At 40.5% G+C, this 16,581-nt stretch overlaps 1 protein-coding gene across 4 annotated transcripts in view; it reads left to right on the forward strand.

Annotated features, from left to right (window-relative positions):
• adgrd1 (adhesion G protein-coupled receptor D1) overlaps positions 1–16,581 on the forward strand; it is a 53,581-nt gene that overhangs the window by 29,310 nt on the left and 7,690 nt on the right. For all 4 annotated transcript variants that reach the window (XM_035436010.1, XM_035436011.1, XM_035436012.1 and 1 more), the window contains 6 exons: positions 6,949–7,052; positions 7,559–7,670; positions 8,627–8,780; positions 11,220–11,286; positions 12,942–13,008; positions 14,362–14,453. In XM_035436010.1, coding sequence (XP_035291901.1) covers positions 6,949–7,052; positions 7,559–7,670; positions 8,627–8,780; positions 11,220–11,286; positions 12,942–13,008; positions 14,362–14,453 — 596 coding nt within the window. The remainder of the gene's footprint in view (positions 1–6,948; positions 7,053–7,558; positions 7,671–8,626; positions 8,781–11,219; positions 11,287–12,941; positions 13,009–14,361; positions 14,454–16,581) is intronic.

Below are 16,581 nucleotides of genomic sequence, written 5' to 3' on the forward strand. Positions count from 1 at the left end.
AACAGAATCAGTAAGTGTTATGGCAGACACAAGGAGCTAAGCCAAGGGAAACATCCTTTGAAAAAGTGTACAATTGCTAGCCTTCAAGCTAGCTGACATTAATCATATAAGAAAGCTTAATGACCTAACACTAGGAAACCATTGTCCTGGACTTGATCTTGTAAGCAGGAAGCTTGGTATTATGAAAGTCAAGGACTTTTGACACTGTCATTCTGAGTATGTGGTATACTTACCAGCTAAGCCTAATAATTCTACATAAATATAATTCTATATAAAATCTAATGACAAAATACAAATTATGTATGTCGGTATAACAGGCAAGCACTCTGTAAAAATGGGTAATTTGGGGTTAAGTGCGTACATATGAAAGCACATTGAGAAGCGTGCCTGAGCATGCGGTAAGAGATGTCAGCTGGCAGCTGGTCTCCCTCATATCTGATGGGAAGATGCGTAACTCCGGCAAGCCTGCTGTTCAGAGACCAGCTGTTTGTGCCTGTCTCAGGGTTTCACTTTCTGCCCACTCCTGAAACCGCACCCCCACCCCAATGGGGCAGTTTGTGCCAGGCTCCTTTCTCCCTCACACTGCAACTGTCAGCACAGGTGCCCTCCCCTCTTAGGCCTGGACTCTGTCAACATTTGTCCTTAACTGTTAAGTATGAAAGAACGATTGTGGAACTCTCAAAAAACATTTTTGAAAAGAAAAAATATTGTATTTGCTTGCAAGTCAATTTTAGGACTAATGTTGGTTCAATCCAGGCAAAAGAATTACATCACCAAGGAAAAAAAAGTAATCCTATCCAGTGTCTCTGTCATGAAGAGGGGTAGTGGTCCTACTCACAAACGTGAGTCGGATTGTGAGAAAGAACATGGAGTAATGTTTGACTTCATAAAAGCCAGCACAGAGTGAGCATGCTCTGTAGAAAGTAGCATTAAGATCTGCTCCTACAGCAGCTGAATGAAAAGCAGCAAGCTGTCTTGCTAAGTGAACGGTGGCAGGTGCTCAAGGGTGGAAGAGCTGGAGAAGGCAAGCTAACAACATGAACACTGTGGCGCAGTGGCTAATGTTTCAATTAGTCATAAGGCTCTTATTTATTTGCATTGGATATTAGGTTTCATAAATACATGCAATGCACAGTAGTAATCTGAGGTAACATCAGATAATTATTTTGTTTTCATTTTGTTCACAGTTTAGTTGTGGCTGTTCAGTAATTTGTCAATGAAGTTGATATACGGTTTTGTTTTATTCGGATGTCCAAGATTGATATGTTTTGTACAGTTTAGATGTGGTCCAACAAAAAAAGGAAACCAGTTCCATTCTAGGACAATATGCTTGTTTAAATTTCAGGTTCCTGTTTACATCCTCATTTCGTAATCTGTTTATTGTAGTACCCTTGTATCTGCCCCATGTTGATTTGGAGGATAATTGTCATCGAAACAGAGGTCACAGAGTATCTGAAGATACTTTGAGGATGTATCCGTTTTCATCAGTAGCAAATTGGTAGCAAGGCCTGCATCCTCTTAGCCTTCCTGTGTGCGAGCCTCACCTCTGATGTGTGTTTCTATGGCGGTAATAATAGTTTTCAGCAAGATAGCTAATCGGTTTGGCAAGCAGGTTCTCCCTCTTGGAGATCTCTCCGTGCTGTTTCACTGCCTCTCACTGGGGTGCTTAAGAGAGAAACCTCAGCTGTGTTGCATTTCAGTAATGTGACCACTTCCCACAGCTTTGATGCACTGTCCCTCGAAAAGGGCTTTAATTAGCGGCCATCTCCATCCTACCCATGCGAGTGAACACCCCCAGCTTGCCGTTTCGAGAAAGTCTCGGTTTTTTGGTCGACTTAATTACAAGGCACCCTAAATGTAATATCTAAATGTATACATCTATGCCAAAGACTCAAAATAACTTACTGCCAAAAAAAAAAAAAAAAAATGTGCACAAACAAATGTGGTCATTGCTAGCAGTGTGAGCTACTATTACAATACAAGTCCAGAAACGTTGTTTGTGGTTTGACCTAAATAAGGCCAGGGAAAAGCGCTGCAGTTGTGCTTTGACCTGGCCCACCGTGGCAGAGCCATCGTGGGGGTCTTTCCTGTGGAGCTACAGCAGGGCCATGTGCGTAAGTTCCCCTGGGGAACCCGTGAACGTTTATACTGCCAAAGCGAAGAAAGAGACAAGGCCAACACTGTTATTACCTCCTGTGCAGAGTCTTCCACATCTAGGGCTAACCCACACGCAAACAATCTGTTTTTCACACTGTTCTTACTGTTCTTTCTTAATGTTCGGTCTCTCTCTCTCTCCTTCTCTCTCAGTGCAGTTCAGTTCAGTTCAATGGTGCTTTATTGGCAGGACAACCAGGGTTGTATTGCCAAAGGACACACACACACACACACATACACACACATATACATAGTGAGGCCTTGCTTAACTATGGGTGGAGGCAGTCATTGGTTACCAGGGACTAGCCTTCCAGGGATTATTTTGATTCACAAATTATTTTTTCCACCATAAATCACCTCCCCCCAAATGCAAATTTTTATGCAATATCTTAATTATATTTGTTTCTTATTATTATTATTAATAATAATAATAATAATAATAATAATAATAATAAGGGGAACTCACCCCAGCCACCACCAATGTGCATTTGCTCCAGAATGCTGTCCACACATTAGCTGAGGTAGAGAGGGAGAGACCAGTTTTTAACCAAATAAACTGGTTGACGATTAGGTGGCAGGTTGAATTTGTGTGTGTGTGTGTGTGTGTGTGTGTGTGCGCGTGCATGTGTGCATGTGGGAATGTGCGTTTGTGTGTGTGTATCTGTACTAAACTATACGCAAATAATGTTCTGTCTCTGTGCTCGGTGGCACTGCAATACCTCTAAAAATATCATCATTTTGAATTGATGGCTGACAGAAGTGTAGCAATCAGAGGCTGATATCATGTCACCAGTGAAGTGCACTTGTCAGTGTATTTTATATGCAGCGACAGTGGTATGGCTCTTAGCTCAGAATATTATTGGGTCAGGGACATGCTCATTCCACTGCTGGTCATTTCCCTCACTTTTGTTTAACATCCTCCGCACCCTTGACGATTGTCGTCGAGATTGAAAAGGCAAGTGAAACCTGAATTGGACAAGGCTGCGCAGAGGATGAGAGACATTTTTTGTGCGATTGCAATGTTTACAATGTGAAATTTTAGATTGGGCGTTCAGTTAAGGTGTGGTGAATTGCTGTATACTCTTGAAGTCCTGCAGATGGCGCTGTGTGTCCACGATTAAAGTTCTGCCTACCCATAGTGCACAGACAGCTCAGGTGAGTCAAGATGAGATAAGACATTCCTTGTGCAAGACGGTTTCTGTACATTTCAAACTATGTCGAATACTATTGCACAAGCAGAATTATGTGGAAATTTTTGGAATGAGCATATATTATTTTTCTGTTTGTCTGAGATGTCATGTAGTTAGATAAAATGTTGGACATTTCAGAAATTTTTTGTTCCCAGTCCAAAAAAAAACAAAACTATTTATTTTATTTCCAATAGAGCGATACTGTCGAAACTCACTGAATTTATTTGTGCTTTTATTTTGTTTTAAGCAATATATTAACCTATCAAGATTAATATGCTGAATTATGTGAGTAAAAAGGTAACTCTGTTAGAAAAAAAATAAATCTCTGAGAGATTTATGTTACTCACCTTAGCTTACCTTAGATGTATTGTTCTCAGTGCGGTGCTTTTTCACATCACTAATGAGCTATTTATAGAATTGCTTGGTATAACTAATTAGTTATACCAAGCAATTCTATAAATAGTTCAAATGCACATTTTACACAATGCTTGGTATAACTCATTTTGTTAACTTTGAAGTTCAAATGCACATTTTACCCAGATGCTGAGTTAATGTGTATTTAAACCACCATTCCCCTCATTACTAGTAAGGAGAAGCCATTAAGAAAAGCATTGTTTTTGCTTTCCCTGTTATTTACCGTGAAGGGAATGTAAAACAATTGAATCTGCATGGCATCTAAGATAAAAGTAAATAAATGTAGGGATACAGGGACTAAGAACAATACTGTTTCTCAATTTTGTCTTTCTTAATTGAAACCATGGGAGCCTGCCCATCTAACTGTGAAATGTTTTTAAAGAAAAAGAGATTCTGCTTCCACTCTTATTTTGATAAATAGTGGTGTACTTAGATTAGGTAGATATATTTATTGTTGTAAATAAGTCTGGGCAAAATGGTGTGCCATTCATCCCGAGGTGACTCAAGAGAAACAGGGTCCACAGTCAGAATTGGAAGGGATACTCTAAAAAAAAAAAACCTCTTTTTTTCTTAGAGATATCTTCAAAAAAGCTTTAAAAGGATGGTTTTTATTTGGAGAAATTTAAACAATTTACCTAAGCTTGTATGTTGAGCTAATATGGTAGTTATTCAGTGAGGGAAGTGGTTAGCAAAGTGGCTTCAGGCCTCAGGATTGATGATATTGCTAGTGGGACGGTTTTCAGAGCACAGAAAATGTTTGATTGCACGGATAAACGGGATGAGAAAATTTTCTGCTTGCCCTCATCAATTGATATTTACAGGGCGATCAAGTGCAGCGATCTCTCATATTAGAAGTGAACACTTCCTTGAGAGTTTTGAGATGTACTGTCAATCTTCCTCGCTCAGTGCAGTGTTACTTTGCTCACTTTTCATTTTATAGAGAAGCACTGGCAAAGCCAGGGTATATATCATAATGCTGGATGCCTCCTTCTGATCTCAATTTTAACAAGGGTGGTTTGAGGTAATAGCTTGGCACCATGCACCAAGTGGGGCAAGGACTGTGACTGTTCCCAAACGAGTATGGACTGTGATTGTTCCCAACAATGGTGGGCTCTGTGATTGGTCCTAAAATGCTGTGGACTGTGATTCTTCCCAAAAATGGTGGGATTGTTGATTGTTCCTAAAATCGACTGGGGCCATTGCTGTTCCCTTTCTCAGAGGGGATATCCAAACATGCAGTCCTTTGATGCAGCCGAGTGAACAAGTGCTGATGATAACCATGATTGGAAAGATGCTTAAATCAAGACACTCAATAAGCACTGTGGAGCATAACAGCAGTAAATGAAAAATTGATTTTATTTGACAATTAAAATAAAACACAGTCACACACAGCCTTGAAGGTGTGCATTACGATGATTACACTTTACGAATATTGAGGATAAAAATTTCCAAGCAACACTGGGTTTAAATGGATGGCCATGCCACCAATGTGAGGCTCAGAGAAAAAGCCAAGTAGATGTGGATGCAGTAACAGCAATGCTCAGCCATTCAAATGAGCAAAGACCTGCTCACAGTTTTAGCTGTTTAAGTATGAGCTGCAGTCTCCCCAAATCATTCTGTGCTGTTGAGACATCCCCCTTGGCCAGTTTGCACTTTCTAGAGCACAGGCCTGTATTATTGGAGGTCTAAAGATGTCTGCCCAGCACTATACGGAGAGGGGAAGAAGGATACTAGATTGGTTGCAACTGAGAACATGAAGTGAATAATGTCCCAGAACCACTTCTGGGATGCTTGGTCTGTACATGAACATCTCCATCACCACATCAACACCCCCTACAGACTCAACTCTGGGTATGCAGGCTGGTTGGTTGTTGTTTGTGCTGTTCTCAGTGGGGACAACAAGCGCCCACTGGAGTTGTTTTACAGTCTTGTTAATATTATATTACTAAAGGGCTCCAACGTAGCATAATTATAATTAACTAAGATACTTATGTGTATCTGTTATGGCTAGAGCACAAGCAAATAACTGTAATTTATCAAATTAAGTGAAGTGAAATGGATTAGAAGACAGTCAAGGCAATTGTACAGTAATGTAAAAAAGAAAGCAAGGGGGATGATTAATTATTACCGTAATACTCCAGCTATGCCAAAGAGCACAGGGACGCTGACATTAAACTGGCAGGAAGATGGACAATAACCACATTAGTTGGACATAAACACTTTTTCATCCGGAGGGTAATGTGGTGCTGTATGAGTGAATGGTACTACACTATATTAGTTCTTCAGAAATAACGGTCGACTGGTTTGAGGCATCACCTGGCTGCTAGGATCATTTATGCTCTCTTTCATAGTCCCGTCTGTGCCTTTGCTCAAAAGTTTTTTTTTCTTCTACAAAGCAGAAACATCGAAATATTCTTTATAGTCCTGTGGAGAGCTGTTTTGTCAATCCACTGAAATGATCTTATGTAACATTTTGTGCTGGATCATAGACACATTTATTTTATTGCTCCCTAAACAACTGAATGGAAGACATGAAAACATTGGAACAAAAAGCCTCAATGTGAAAAGACACAATATAGTTGAAATATATTGATTACTTAACGAGCTAGCGGTAGCACATTTATGTGGAGGAATATGTAGCTGATTGGAGGCTTAGGCTGTGAATTCCATTTCATGGTGTTATGGAAACAAAACTGTCATTTGGTTGATTTTATATTTTGGATGTCAGTCTGCTGAGTATTTCATTTCCCCCCTTGGCATGAGGAAACTGAATTTCACAGCTTACATAGTACAATGTGTGAAATGCAGTTCTTCCATGGGCGTGTTGACAAGCTTGCTAAAAGAGGGTCAGAATGAATCTTTTTAGCTGGATTAAAGCTTTTTGTTTGTCAAGGGACAGGTTTTCACTATTGTGATGAAAGAATGCTGAGTGCTTAGTGGATCAAACAAATGAAAAAGGAAAGTAATGAGGTGCTCTTTCAACCAGAGGAAAATTGAATAAGACAAAAAAAAAAGGAATTACAAAGCTCACTCTTAAGAATCTTGAACAAAAGAGGAAAATATGGATGATAGAGGCTTACATGTGTCCAGGGCACTCTTATGTTAAGAAGTGAACAGGAAAAATACCTATAAAAAGCCTTTGATTTCACTACTGTTTGACCTGTTCCCATCACTTGTTCCCTTTATGCAGCTCACCACGGCCCACCAGGTGGCACTGTCCACCATCAGCTACATTGGCTGCTCCATCTCCATCTTCTGTCTGGCTATCACCCTGGTCACCTTTGCCATCCTTTCGTGAGTGTCCTGTTGTACTTCCGACTTCATTAAAGTGTGCAACAGTGTCCAAATGCTAAACCCACATTTTTACAGGCATTTGTGGAAACTGGAGCAACAAAAGGGAAACATTGTGTTTTGCAAAATGTCTGAAAAAGATGTAAACAATAATTTACTGCATTATATACCTACCACTTCATTTCATATTTGTATTTTGCCCACTTGCAGGCTATAACTGCCCTATACTCTTTATAAACACCCTGTATACTCATTAATACAAGAACAAACATGAGATTATAGACAATGCTCACACAAGTATAAAGCCGTGCTATGCTGCAGGTCCAGTTTGAGATTTCAGTTTATAAGGATTTGCCATGTAATTATGCCCTTACGCAGTGTATACTTCAGACCTGTTTAGAAGTGTGGCATCCTGCCTTTCAGAATATTAATGTGATGGCTCATGAAGTATTCAGCGTTTAATCTGACTCGGCTGATGGGAGCTGTCCTTGTCCCTTGCCGCTTCACAGATCCGTGAGCACCATCCGGAACCAGCGCTACCACATCCACGCCAACCTGTCCTTCTCCATCCTGGTGGCCCAGATCCTGCTTCTCATCAGCTTCCGTTTCGAGGCGGGCACGGTGAGCCTTCCAGCGCCGCGGCCGGGCTCGTAGCCAAGCCCTCTCGCTGCTGCCCTACTGGGCGAGCGATAATTAAGGATGTTACTTATCCACAGTGATTTACGTGTGATGGCTCAAGTGTGATCGTTTTTCACACAGCCCTTTATTAAGCAGAATATACACTGGTCAAGGATACAACAGTGCTCAGTGGGCGATTCGAGCTTGCAAACTCCTGGTTATATTTAAGCTTTGCTCTCTGACTGGCATGCTGTGCTGTGGACTGGCAGCATTGCCTGGGCAGTTGTGAAGACTGGGGGGGGGGGGGGGGGGGTGTGTTTCTGTTGCCACGGTGCTTTTCTACAGCCATGGAAATGTCATTCAAATATCTCAATGTTAACGACTAGTTCAGCTCACCCGACACTCAGCAAGGGTCTCTTTATGAATCCCCGTGTTATGTACTTTTTTCACCTCATGTATTCCAGTACAGTCTATTTCTATGCAAGTATGTTATTCCCTCCATTCCTGTGCTCTCTTCCTGTATGTGCATATATTATCAGAAGTTAGAGCTCTTGTTCCTGTTTCTCTGGCCAGATCAGACCCTGCGAAGCCATAAACAGTACGCTGAGATGGTGATTCAATCAGACCCGGCAATTATGCAGGTGGTGAAAAAGCGCTGATCGAATCAACCAGACTTTGACAAGATAATAAGATCTATCAGCATATGCTGAGTCTTCTTAAGGAACCCCAGACTCATTAAGAGAGGCTGCATTCAGAAGCTCCTGCCAAGCTGAATGAATTCTCTCACACCTTCGTGATTTGGTCTGGGGCGTGCGTCGACCGGGAAACAATACGGCAGCTTGCGTCGGTTGCTAATTGCGTTTTCTTTGTTTCTGATTATTTCTGATGAATTCCGTGCAGGCGGTTGACATGCATGCTTATTATTGGCTAACCGATGAGTCATCTCTCTTATCCCACAGCTCCCCTGTAAAGTTATGGCTATCCTCTTGCACTTCTTCTTCCTGAGTGCCTTCTCCTGGATGCTGGTGGAGGGGCTGCACCTCTACAGCATGGTCATCAAAGTTTTTGGATCCGAGGGCAGCAAACACTTCTACTACTACGGGATTGGCTGGGGTAAGTCCCGCCCCTCATTTGACCGCTTGTGGTTCCTGTGTGACTGCACTGAAACATTCTGATTCTGTTTTTTATTAGTTCATGATTTACTATAAAGGAAAAATTGAGTTATTTCTATGAAAATGAGGTGATTCTGGTCTTTCTGTAAGTTATGTAAATGTTGTAAAGTATTGTAGCAGGGTGCTTACCTAAAAGTGCACAACAAGAAGTAACCTTACTACATAAAACATGTTTTTTCAGTTTTTTTTATTTTTTAGAATTAGTATGGAAAATAAAGATTACTGTATTAAAACCAAAAACTTTTTACAAAACAGACCAGCATGGGACTTGTTGCATTACATGTATATGTGTCATAAGAAATGTAAACAGATGTGATATTATTAATATGCTCTCTTACTATTATACCAAAGGGTAAATCACAGTGAAGATATCCTGTTGCATATGAGAAATGATGCCATTGCGTTCTAAATCACGTATTTTATGAATCAGTTTAACGGACAGTGAAAAGCTAGTCACACATAGCTCTCAGTGTTGGTTTTAGACGTATTGGGCTTCAAGACAAATGGTGAGAGAAATTTGTGAGGAGGTGGCTCAGTATCATTCATACAGATGAGAGTCACTTGACACCAAAATGCTCTCTGATTGGACAGTGCATAAACGCTGTTCTTGGAAGATTGATGTTCACAGGTACCGTGTTAAGAGTTTCCAGTATGCTGTAGATAGATTACAGCTGGTGGCTAACAGGAAGCAGCTGACAGTGAGTGTGGCTGTAAGTGACATAGCTCACGGTGTTAATTGGTGGGATATGGACCTCAGTGTGTCTGTGGTAAACACCGGCATCGGCATCTGTTTCACTTGGCTCAAGTCAGGTTCCTCTTCCTCCTCAGGATCAGTGAAAACATGTTCAATTCAAAACATGTTCAAACAAGTTCAATGTTAAATAATAAAAAAAATTTGATTAACGCAAGAGAACCCTATTGGACCAGGCAAGGAATGTCCTCATTGTTTTCTCTTTTCAATATTCCTGAGGAGGGAAGACGTCATGGAGATTTATTGTCACTACAGTAGATCACGGGGGATTTTGGAGTGTGGCTTTCACATTACTTCTGTTTTGAATGAAAGCTTTATTAATTGAGTCATCCTCACATGTGCAGCACACTGATGTTCTGCATTTGGTTTGCATTTTGATCAAGCAGCAGTTTTGACCTGTTCCATTTCTCCTTTGTCAATAAAGTCTTTATTCCTTATTTATTTATTTAATTCCGAGTCATCCCCCAGATTTATGTCACTGGCAGTAACTGAGTCACAGAAAACATGTGGCCCTAAATTAAAGACACGTTAAGGAAACAATTGAGTTTATCTGCAGTGTGCTGCGTATTATTAAACTCGAATAAACCAATGAAGTTATAGGAAGAAAAAAAAGAAAAAAGCTATCTTTCATGCAAAGCACATCTCACTGAAATATGGTTATCCTTCACATAAATATAAAGTACAATTTGTATAATAGTACACAAGAAAAGTAAGATATATTTTATTTTTTAAATATATCCACTGAAATGAATTATGCTTTACCAAAGGACAAAGTACTTGCTGCTGTTTTTAATATCTTGTACATATTTATAGTTATAATAAGTATATTGTAGAGTTATAGTAACTGCTGACTACTGACGTTTTTGTGGTCTTCTTATTAGATTTAATCAATTTTATTTATATTTTTTGTGATCCACACTTCCAATCACAGAAGTATAATGTACCAGTTACAAACAGCTGTGTGATCTAGGGTTGGCTGTGTGTCTTCACCTCAGCCAAAAGAGAGGGGCATGTAGGATGTTCCTGACCTGATTACGACGAGATGGTGCAGATGAACCCCCAGCTGGGGTGGGCTCAGATCACTGTGAAACGGGGGGAATGTGTGAATGGGGGGAAGGGGAGGGGGCTTTAACAGGGTCTCTCTGGGACCGGGTCTGGGCAGGCAGAGGAATGCACACAGCTTGGCAACTGGTCTGGGAAAATAGCACCTCCTCCACATGTTCCCCTGATTATTTCCAGGGGAGATCAGCTTTCCTTTTTTTCCTCTTCCAGTGCTCTATGTTTTTTGGCTAACAGATGTTGAATATTTATGGCCAACGAGCAGGCTTTCGGTCAGGCGCACTTACTAGTGGTTAGCTAGTGGGACCATCGGTGTTAATGGTTCTTGGTGGTTTTGATGAATGGGTTGCCCTTTGAAGTGTGCATTGATGACCAGCAAATGTTCTAGATCCTTCTTTTTTTCCTTGTTGTTGCAAAACCTTGCAGTGTTGGGAAAGACCGTACATCTGAGATGTGTTTCAGGAACATGGGAATCCATTTAGCTCATTATGACGGCAGACTGAGGGAGTGAAGCCCTCCCACCGGTTCTCAAATGTCACCGTCTCAGAACTGTGCCTTCTTCCTCCCCAGGATCTCCGCTGGTGATCTGTGTGGTGTCCGTGACCTCGGCCTTAGACAGCTACGGTGAGGTGGGGAAGTAAGTATCAGGGTGCAAAGACGTGCCCGCACGGAGCGCAAATCACTCCCATTCAGGGACTATAGAGTCCTGGGGTAGTTTTGATCACAAAATAAAAATAATTTGAATTGGGGTATGACAACTGATGACCGTCAGGTATTTTTTAGTCATTTGTTATAGCTTTTGAAACATCCAGCGGTACCTGTTTTTGTGTTTTTTTAAATAATAATGAATTAGAAGCCACATTTGCTCTATGCTCAATTATTATTATTATTTTTTTACTTCTTCAAAAGAAGTAGCATTTTTTCAAGGTATCAGACAACAAATGACAATGCTTAAGGAATATCTCTAAGGGGAGAGCCACAATCTGGTAACTCTGCTGAGTAGCAAACATTGAAATAGGGATTTATTTTATCCAAACTCTTCATTAAAGTTTAAAACTTTGTCCTTTGCGGTAATGCAACCCCAAGGGCTTCCCATATCCATTTGAAGGGGCTCATTAATCTGTGAAGTAGAGAGTAGTTTTGTAATATTGTGTCAAACATGAGCTGTGGTCTACTTTAGGCTTATATTTTCAGGCTTATTTTGGAAGGACTTTTGGAACTTTTTTAGCTTTAAATATGACAGAAATAAATAAATATGACAATTGAACCCTCTTGGGAACCTGTCTGAATTGCAGTTTTGTCTGTGAGTGTTCTTCACATTGAAATACAACATACATCTAGCACTAGGAGTGCAGGCTTCTGTGAACAGGTGGGTTCTGCTTTGTGGACTGTGGGGAAAAGTCAGTAATTCTGTATTTGATACTCCCTCTCCTCAATGAGGACATTCATTGCCACTCATCTTGAACTATAATTATAATTCAGTCAAGTTTGGACATGATGAGAGTCCTTAAATCGGAATGGTAGCAGGAAATACCAGTCTGTATAAATATCAGTAGTTCCTATATTCCCTCTTTTAGGAACCGTCTCATTTCCTTCACATGTGACTCGCTACTAATGATGCAAGATTCGGGACTCAGGAGTTAGGACATTCAGTTAAACTTTTCTTTAGAAGCCTTTCCTATTTAAGTATGCCTTATTTTTTCATGCATTAAAAAAAGATGAGAATCTGAATGAGGCTCTCTCCTGTATAAATAAAGGATGAATAAAATGAAGGAAAATGCATACCATAGACATACCTTAATCTAAATGTTTTCCTGTATGTATTTCTGCATGGTACATGGTATGGTTTCCTATGCCTTCACAAACGCATAGGAAACATTTCTAAAAGATTATAGTTGTGCTTGAATGTTATGAATAATGCAACATGCTTGATCGCAATGGTTTTCAGTCTGGTATGGTCACACAGTTTAGCAAAGTACCTGAAGCAAGCAGGCCTAATCCATTATGGAATTTGGGTGTGAATGACTTAAACCTGGAACACTATGAATTTCACTTGAACTCCATCAACCCAAAATGGCATCCTTGATCAAACTTATTGAAAGTTAATCAGTTTAATGTATGATTATCATTTCAAATATATTTTGTAAAATCAAAATTCTTGATAAAATATGATTTCTCTTGTTGTTTTTTGGTTTTTGGTTCTGGCCTGTTTGATGGTAAGTGGAGTGTACTAGTGTAAAGATATGTTAGGGGAGCTCAGAATTTGTGTGTGATCTGGCTGTTCTTCTCCAGCTGCTGGTTGTCTCTGGAGAATGGAGCCATCTGGGCCTTTGTGGCTCCTGCACTCTTTGTCATCGTGGTAAGTGAACCAAAGCCCATCTTTTACTGTCTGTTTCTTCTGTCCCTCGTCTAGATCCTTTCACAAGGTTGGAAGGTGTTCTTTGTCTCTACATATTTAGATAATTGTCCCTCCTGTTTTTTTTGACATATCTCCTTCCTCTACCCTTTCTTTCTCTTTCGGTAATTTTCTCCTTCATTGCTTTGTTCTGTCTGTAATCCTTTTTCCGACTTGTTTTCCAGTTTGTTTCCCAAAGTTAGTTGCTGTTTCTTCCATTTCTTCTTCAGTCCAGCATTTCCCTGTGCTCTCCCCTCCAGGGTCAGTTTGCGAGGGTCGTTCTTAAAACTCTGTGGGAGACAGTAAATGTCGGAATATGCATTAACGTCTTTGCAGCTATGCTATCTCGCTTCACATGAAGTCCCCCTGCAGTCATGTATCTACAGCTGAGTTCAAGTAGAAACCCTGGTAATCATACGCAATGTTTTAGTGCACCATTACAGAGCCCACATGCACAAAATAAAGATTTGAAAAATCTCTGTTTACAACTACATTCTCGCATCAGCAATTGCTGATGACTAGAGAGAGAGTTTCTTTGACAAAGAAACTTTTTCAATTTTTCTTTTTTAAAAGTAGTGATAGTACAGTATGTCCATAGTATTCGTGCCCCCAGTACCCACAGCCCTTTGTGCTTTGAGTGACATAAATATCTCCAGTTAGGAAAAGTTACTGCATAAGTTGGCTGCTTTCATTACCATAAAAATTGATATTGAAATCTATTTTCTCTTTTGCTTTTGTGAGCAGATAGCCCATCTGGCAGGCAGCATGAATTGTGTTTGGCTGTACTTGAATGCCTGTTCTCCCTCCTGCATTTCCATATCAGTAACAGATGCTTTAAATGCTCAGATTCAGTGACAGCTTTCCATTAAATCTTTTCTTTTTCTTTTTTTTTGCTTAGCATTTGCTCTTATCTAATCTAAGGCTGTGTTTATAGTGTACATGTCATACAATTTTTGCATTTGACATCTTGATATGTCCTGAAGCTGTTGAGGTTAACTCCAGACTGGGGTTTCCAAGAGCTGATTAATGAAAAAGGGAACTCAGCCTCCCATTTAAAATCTGCCCTTAAAGGTATTACATAACACTGCAGCCCAATCACTGCAGTGGTGTAACGGTGCCCCCTGCTGTTCTGCCAGTGCCCCTTCCAGTGGAAGCCCATATCTGCATTTTACTTTGAGGCTCCCCATTAATGTTCTCTTGAAGTTTCAGCTCCGATCTGCTGATGGTAATCTGTGTAAGTGGGATGCTCTTGCGATGAATGCACTATCTGTGTAGTGCGGTTTGAAATTGATGTGCGCTCTCATCTGTCTGAATCAGGTGAACATCGGGATTCTAATCGCTGTGACCAGGATTATCTCCAGGATCAGTGCAGAGAACTACAAGGTGCACGGGGATGCCAATTCAGTCAAGTGAGTCCTCACTCCTAAACTAATACTACTGCTGTGCCTGTGTCTGTGAGTTTCGCTTATGACTTGAAGGGCAAATAAATGTCATTATATACATGGGTTTGATTTAAAAACCTATCGAGATGCTATCAGAAATATGGGCCAATCTGAAGCTCATAGCCCTCGGCAGTGATAAGAGGAGTTCTGGTGAATTCCATTCATAGGCACCTGTGTGTATTTCCCTGAGTTAGTGGGGACCTGTGTATATTTCCTTGTGTTAATAGGGACCTGTATATGCTTCCCTGTGTTAGTAGGCACCTGTGTGTATTTCCCTGAGTTAGTGGGGACCTGTGTATGTTTCCCTGTGTTAGTAGGGATGTGTGTATGTTTCCCTGTGTTTGTAGGGACCTGTGTGTTGTATGTTTCCCTGTGTTAGTAGGGACCTATGCATATTTCCCTGTGCCAGTGTGTGTGAGAAGCCAGCGGATCACATACTGAAGATTGTGACATTACCATTCATCTTCATCATTGGGACAAAAGCATGCCCTTCCTGAATGGGCTCTGTAGTAGAGCCAACTTTGAGTCGTTGTATCAGCATTTAGATCCGTACCTGCTAATGGACATGTAGCTGTGTGCAGAGAATGGAATGGCCTGGGGGACAGCCAACAGACAACCTCATTTTAACCCCCTCTGTTTAATTCTGATTGCTGCTGACCACAGCCAGCGCTGGCAGAATTATGATCAGATTTTGGGCCACGTGGTTCATCGATGCTTCAGTTGGACTCATGGCCCTAGAATCACTACATTACATATGCACAGATCACACAAATTCATTATGATAAGATGGACCTTTCACAGTCTACCCCACATTTGTCATTGTTTGGCAGAGAATATGTACAGCAATCTCATTAGACGTTGTCTGTGATGGCTGATTGAAGAATAATTGTCCATATCTACTCAGCATTAGAAATAGGCCTTTCCAATCGGAGTCCATGGTCAGGATGATTGTTTATTTATTACCTCTTCCTTTCATCTAATGGATATTTACTTCAGCAATGGGAAGCAATTTGCCTCAGCGCAGTGACAGCTCACTCTTTTTCAAACATACAAAACGGCTTTGTGAAATTAGGGATGGCAGCATTATCAGTGCAACATTTTCAGAGCAAAAGAATTTCTCATGAAAAACAGAGCTTTGGATGAGTTCATTTTTTTCCAGTCTGTGGTACAAAAAATTGATTATTTGGCTGCACTACTGTCCCTTCTGAAAAGAAAGGGCGAGGGGGGAGAGAACTTGAGATCTGATTTTAATGTCCCTCCAGCATAGCCGACTACACAGATTCAGTTCACATTATTTTCCCTGTATCTCTAAAATTCACCCAACAGCTTTTATCCATGGCCTGTTTCATCTGATTCAAAAGTGACTGTTTACTTAACTGTTCTGTGGCAAGGGATGAGCAAGGAGTTAAAGTAAGAATAACATGTGAAACAGTTGAGAAACCGCAAGGTTCTGGCTTATTTTAATGACGGGATAGATAGACTGATAAATATGATTAGTCTATGAACAAAGCTTTATCCGTCATAACCAGATTTATAGGTAAATTGAAATTTAATTGATTATGAATTTCTTTTATCTGAAACCGGAAAACATGGATTTGCCTTGGAGAGCAGGAAATATGTTCTGTAGTACTGGCTTTATCATACACTGTGATCGGAGTCACGTAAGGTACCCTCTTTAAGGTACCCACTGTGTAAAATCCACCTCAGGCTTTGAATGCATTCTGTTCATTCATTCTGTCCTAATGGAAAATCTTTGTTTCTCGGCTAGGGCTGTGACCTTTTGGTGTTGACGAACTTGTGATAAAAAAAAAGAAAGGAAATCGGCAAAGGCTTAACAGAAAGCAAAAACATGAAATAAAGCAACTGTGGCTTTAGCTGTGATTAGGTGACAGTGCCAAGGTATTTACATCTATGCAGGGCAATCAATCAGCCAGAGAATTACACTGGCCCCTAGCAAAGTACTTTCATAATAGAAGACCATAGGCTCTGTTGTTCCGGTGCCGCGCAAAAATGTTATTATGGATACCCTTATAAAAATGTCATATTGGCAACACTGATTTACTCTGTGTAAGGGCTAAGGATATGGTTCGTCTGA

The sequence above is a fragment of the Anguilla anguilla genome, chromosome 10, assembly GCF_013347855.1.
Source record: "Anguilla anguilla isolate fAngAng1 chromosome 10, fAngAng1.pri, whole genome shotgun sequence".
NCBI classification, from domain to species: Eukaryota; Metazoa; Chordata; class Actinopteri; order Anguilliformes; family Anguillidae; genus Anguilla; species Anguilla anguilla.